This window comes from Lolium rigidum, chromosome 7, assembly GCF_022539505.1.
Source record: "Lolium rigidum isolate FL_2022 chromosome 7, APGP_CSIRO_Lrig_0.1, whole genome shotgun sequence".
In the NCBI taxonomy this organism is placed as follows: Eukaryota; Viridiplantae; Streptophyta; class Magnoliopsida; order Poales; family Poaceae; genus Lolium; species Lolium rigidum.
The window spans coordinates 234,612,256-234,618,350 of record NC_061514.1 but is presented as its reverse complement, the minus strand read 5'-3'; the positions used below and the strand labels follow the sequence as shown (position 1 = coordinate 234,618,350).

At 53.8% G+C, this 6,095-nt stretch overlaps 1 protein-coding gene across 1 annotated transcript; it reads left to right on the top strand.

Annotated features, from left to right (window-relative positions):
- The first annotated feature begins 4,578 nt into the window (after positions 1–4,578).
- On the top strand, positions 4,579–5,199 carry LOC124672546 (PHO85 cyclin-7-like). The gene has a single exon (XM_047208761.1). The coding sequence runs from the start codon at positions 4,579–4,581 to the stop codon at positions 5,197–5,199; it is 621 nt and encodes a 206-aa protein (XP_047064717.1).
- The last annotated feature ends 896 nt before the right edge of the window (positions 5,200–6,095 follow it).

Genomic DNA, 6,095 nt, shown 5'->3' with positions numbered 1-6,095 from the left:
TGCCAGCATCTCCTGCCTTTTAGCCTCTAGAGCCTCCGGATCTGCGGCATCGTCAGGGGTTATGGGTTTGTTGAGAATATCCGAGTGTGCGATTGCCTCCATGCCTGCTTGCTCAACCAGCTCTTCTGGGGACAGTACTTCCTTGTGCGGACGTTCCCGCGAGAGCGGAGATCCTGCACGGGATGGCTGTGGATCGGAGTAGGTGTTGTCATCCTCTGATTCGCGTTGGTCCAGCGCCGCCAAGGTTGCGAGGACCTGTTTAGGCTGGGCGGATTCAACTTCGGGCTGATCACCGTATCCGTATTCCTTCACCTTGCAATCGAACTCTTCAGTATCCATGGAGGGGGCATCCCCGGAAATTGGGCTTAGGTTACCCAGGATCGACTCTTCAACCGGAGTACCGCTTTCTCCGACAGCCTCCTGCTGATCCGGAGCAGCGTTGTTTTCCGGTGCCTTGACCTGCTCGGGACCAGCTCCGGCTTCTTGAGGGGCGGTTCCGGCGGTATGGGCCAAGAAGTGTACGAAGTGACACCTTTGCTTCTCTAACACCTGGGAGACCCAGGCGGATCTGCATTGGTCTTCCACCGTTGTTTCCTGCTCAGGGGCGGATTGGGTGGGTTTTGATTTTTCCAGATCTAAGGCGGAATCTTCGCTGGGAAGTTCTTGCACCTCAGATCTAATCTTCGCGACTGCGTCCCGCTCAGCGGCGGACGCGTCAGCGCTACTTACCAGTGGGTTTCCGTCGGAATCGACGGTTTCCCCGATGAAGATGTGTATGCCGCCAACTGGGACGATGGAGAGCTTGACGTGGTTTGTCTTAGCCGGAATCCAGCACTCGTCCGGAGGGACGATCGGAAGGTTTCCGGCGTAAAGGACGCGCCCCACAGCGATGGTGTCGTCGTAGCTTCCCATGGCGGAACCCTCCCGGTTCCGGCCTCCAGACGCCGCTGGCCCCACGGTGGGCACCAACTGTCGTTGCCTAATCGACGGTGCCTCGGAGGAGGGATCCTCACGAGGGGGAGAAGAAGTAGGGGCCATAGGGCGGAGTGCACTCGGGACGGTGGTACGCGATTTACCCAGCTTCGGAACACTTGCACGATGTCAGGGCCTACTCCTGCTTGTCTGGAAATATTTGGGCGCTTTCGCGTTGTTACAATGAGTTGTGGTTGTGCCTCTAGGGCTCCCGGGATCCGGCTTATAAAGGCGCACGGATCTAGGGTTTACATGGAGAGTCATAGCCGGATTACAGGTTGCCTAACTACGGTACAATGCCTTGCCGTGTACGTCAAGGATCCGCCTTCCCTTATACGTCGTACCGGATCCGGGTTCCTAATGAGCCTCCATGGATCCGGGTTCCTCCAAAGGTCGGTCGGATCCGGCTTCCCTCTCCTAGGCCGGACTTCATCCCTCAGGATCAACATCAACTGGGCCGCCCGATGGACCACATGCCACATCACCATCTATGGGCCACCCGAGCTTGCCGGATCTAGGCACTGTCGATGATACACCCATGAAGTATATCCACAACACCGTGCCGACCTCAGGTCATGGCGATGACATCTTTTGGAGCATGCGCTTACGATGCACACTAAGGGCATGTATAACGTGGGGCGCTAAGGCTATGCGCTGGGATTTATTTCCTAGCTGCAGTTACGCCGTACGATCCCAGCCTAGAGACGCTTAGTTTCTGGCGTCGACGCAAATCGGTGCGCTCGGCGCTTCGCTATGGTTTGGCCTCCTACATGAAAATCGAAACGATTCACTAGCAGAAACAAGCGTCTCAAACTGGTGTTCTGCGTTGCAGCTATGGTCTCTTCCGTTGGACGCTAGGATCAATTTCTTTTATTTGCCCCACTCAAGCGTCTAGTTAAGCGGCTGGCATTGGACATGCCCTAAGGATCTGTTGAACCATTTTACGCCCCAATCACGTCGTTGATCGGTTTGGTGAGGCGCCGGATTTTAGATGATAGGGCATTGGTGTGAGGGCAGGACACATAGCCCCGATCGCAACCACCTCCATCATCAAGTTTGTAGGTGTAGGGACAAAAATTGTCAAGAAGGTGGCTTTGGGTTGATCCAAACACTATTTTGTCAGGCCATGTTAAATAATATAATTATTATAAAAAGACTATACACATCTTTTTTTCGGAAATGAAGTTTTGTGGTTTCTTTTTTACATAACTAAAAAATAAATTTTAAACCGACTGTTGAAATTATGAACTATTTTCCCTATTGTGTTTCCTGCGTCCATATCGTTGATATGTTTCGATGGACAATTTTACACGCCATCTAGGAATTGTTATTTGGTGTAGACGTCATGAGGTGCCAGTGTCAGCGCTAAAAGTAGCAGGCCTACACCGATTGTTGCCCACACGGGAACCCCTCGGACTGGCGTGCCCCATCACGCCACAGTTGAAGCAAATGCTCGACATCGGCGATTTCTTACCGCGGTGTTGATACCTCCAACTGGGTACGGCCACGTTCATCGTGCACATCGGCCGGCCCGCGACTACGCCGTAGGTGGGTAGGTGGGTGCCCAACGTGGCTCCTCCCATAGCATCCCAGCTACGCCTTCTTCTTCTTCTTGGGCTTGTTCGCAGTAGCAGTACCGGCAGTGTGCGCCGAAGGAGCAGCACTCCACGGCGGCGTGCGACGGCTAGGCAGTGACGAGCGGGCACGGCCGGCAAGGTAGGAATCCTCCTCGTGTCGACTTCCTCGGGGCCGCCACCAACTACGTGGAGCCGCTTCCGTGGGCGCCGCCAGTTGCGCCGGAGGCGTACTACCAGAAGGGGCCATCGAGGACCCACCGGAGGATGAGGACGACCTCGACTATGAGCCAATGGAGGCCAAGCTCAGGGGGGAGATGCCATCCAACGCGCCATGGCCGTCTCCGAGGCGGAGGAGCGCGCCAAGTGGATTGGCATCGAGGAGGCCATCCAGCGCTCGCACCAAGAGGCCGCACCGGCGCCGCCACCTCCTCCGGCGGCGGCAATGTGTAGCCATCGCGGCAGGTCTTCATCGACCTTGGCAAGGAGGACTAGAAACCACCGACAAGGAGGGCATTGTCTACTTGTTTATTCTTTTTTTGTTGTTGTAAAACACGCCCTTTTGAGCATCGTATTAATTGTAAATTTTTTTTTCTTTCGCACATTTTTCTTTTACGGTTCAAAACCGTTGAGGTTGCTCGCTACCGCATACGGATCGAGACCTCAATCATGTCCACGGGCTGCTGCATCCAAACCGAAATGCGGTCATGCGGTTCATTTTGCGGGTGGCCGTTGAAGATAGCCTAAACACCTCTCATTGTACATGAGCGTCGCCATATAAGTTGCTACCATGGTCTGAAGAGTAAAAGACAGCCTCCCTTGAGAGTCACTCGTGAAGGGTCGTCTCCGCCCCTCTCCCTCTCTTTCTTCGGCGGCGTGGCTGGCCGGTTAGAGGATGGAGTAGGAGGTAGGATCTGTGTACATAGTACTAGTAGATGCATGATTTGCCTAGTTTGGCGAGTTGGCTATATGCCGGTCAGAAGCTGTTCTTCGGTGTCTGCAAGTGCTCCCGGAGATAAAGGCCTTCCTCTCGCTTGACGGTGCCGGTGGTGGGCGGCGGCGGTGTGGGGATTCGGCCCATGCTTCATGAATAAACTTGCAGTTTGGTAGATCTGGGCAGTAGCTTCCATTTTGCCCCCTCCCTCAAGCTGGCGTGGTGTTGGAGGAGTTCTTGGTAGGGGGAGGATGTTGCTGGTGCGGATCTGCAGCGGGGTCCTCCTGATCCAGCGCTGCTGCTGCTGGATTGAGTTCGGCAGCACTTTATGGAGCTCATCATCTGCGGCTCTTGCGGCGAAAATCGTTTGCCCCCCGCAGATTTCTCTGGTCGAAGGGAGACCATGGCGAGCTTCGGTGTCTCTTAATCGACGCCAGCTCATGTTCTTCCTCCAGGCGTTGAAGCCATTTCGGAGGCAGGGCGTCTCCTTCAGGACATCTGCAGTGTCTATCTCCGGTGCATGCTGGCGATGGCGCAGTGGCGGTTGCTTCACCCAAGTGGCTTGTTCCCCGGCAGCGAGGCATCTGGTTCCTGCTCGGTGACGAAAAGGAAGAAGAGAAGGACTGGATTGCTTTTCTTGTTTTATTTCTGGGGTCCTTCTTACAATAGTTTTGGACCTGGTTGTAATTTCTTATTTTCATTCGGTCCTTTTGCTTGCTGTAACTCGGCGATATAATCAATTAATAGCAGCTCTGGGTCCTTATGGACCCTTATCCTGTTCAAAAAAAAAAAGAGTAAAAGACAGAAAAGAATGGCAGAACCACAGGAGATCAGCCTAGCTCAACCTGGTGCACTTCGCGGTGATGTCCATGGGATGGAAAAAATTCTGGTTGTTCCGTAATTAGGAAACAGGTAACCGTGTAGCACTAGGACTAATCTAATACGGAGTATACACAATCGAATACGTTTGGTAGCGTAGTCTCCACGCCGCCTTACCGGCCCTGAAGTACTCGTACACGTATTTGGTCCTCTCTCCTTTCCCCCCACGAAATCCTAGGGTTTCTTGCGATCTGCCCAAACGATCCGCGAAACTCAGCAATGGCGCTCGCCGTAGACTCCGCCGTCCTGGACCGCGACGAGAAGGGCAACCCTCGGGCGCTCCGCCTGTTCGCCTGGCTCGTGGAGGCCGAGTCTCTCTACTGCGCCGCCGCCGCCTCCCGGCCCGCCGAGAACGACCTCGTCAAGAGTTTCCGCGGCGGCGCGACCCCGGAAGTCCGGATCGTCGACTTCCTGGAACTCATCCAGCGCTACCTCCACTGCGAGGGAAGCATCTACGTCCTCGCGGCGGCGCACCTGACCCGCTTCATGCGGAGCCGCGCCGCCCGCGAGGCGGGGATCCGGATCGAGCCGTCCACGGCGCACCGCCTCGTGTCCGTGGCGCTCCTCGTCGCCGGCAAGTTCGCGAGCGCTCCGTACCTGCCCAATAGCCAGAAGGTGCTCCCAGTGTGCTCGCGGCAGTCGATCCGGCCGGCCGAGTTCGCCGCGCTCGAGCGGTCCTTCCTTCGCGCTATCGACTACCGCCTATTCGTCAGTGACGAAGAGTTCCTCAAGTTCTGTGGCCGCCTCGAGGACGCGCCGCGGCGCACCAAGAAGAGGAAGGCGGCGCCGGTGGAGGAGCCCCGCCGCGTCCGCGCTGCGCCCGGCGTGACGGCGTCTTGATCGATCAGGTGGTTTCGTTACTCTTTCGATTATCCGCATTCGATTTCTTGTCGTACTCGAATCTCAGTTCGTCCTTTCTTTCTTTCTTTTGGAGTATTCTGCTTCTGTCTTCGGTTTACTGCTTATTTACAGGTCGAAGATGGAGGGAGGCGCTACTACACTCTACAGTAGCTGATGGAGTCTAGTCGATCGATGATCCAGTTACCTGAGGACTGAGGAGATGAATGATGTCGAGTCCATGTGCTGGTTGAGTCACCGGCCTAGTTGTGTCTAAGTCAGTCGAGTCAATGTTGAGCCGTCGAACCATCTAGTTGTGTCTGAGTCAGTCGACTCAATGTTGAGTTGTTGGGTCACCTATCTGTGTTAGTTGAGTCGTTGAGTCAGCTCGTTGTGTCTGAGTCATTCGAGTCCAAACACTTATTTTGTCCCACTTGTTCAGAAAATAATAGTCCCAAGACTTTTTGTGTACTCCTTACAAGAATTCAGAGTTGGATAAATAACCTATACCTTCATGAGCTGTGTAATGCTTGTGCAAGATTTAATAAAGTTAAATAAAGACTCTAATTTTCTTTATGTGTATGACCACTCTTGTCTACTTGGCACTAGAGCAACAAAATTATCTAGATAATCTCAAATTATAGCACCAGCGGCTCCAGTGAAATCATCAATGTTGAATGCAGCATCTAAGTTTAGTTTCAAAAACTTTGCTCTTGGTTTCTCCCACGTCTTCCTCACCCTATTTGAAGGTCGGTAAGCTTATGCAAGATCTGCAGCTAAGGCACGAATAGACATAACTAGGGAGACTAGGTGTATTTGGAGTTGACACGTACGAAGGCCCTGGCATTGGCTCTTCTTACAAGTGTTCCAAATTCTGGTAAAATCATTGAAAACTATAT

Bases quoted from the DNA above. Each gene is read 5' to 3' on its own strand.
- LOC124672546 (XM_047208761.1), top strand. From the start codon at position 4,579: ATGGCGCTCGCCGTAGACTCCGCCGTCCTGGACCGCGACGAGAAGGGC.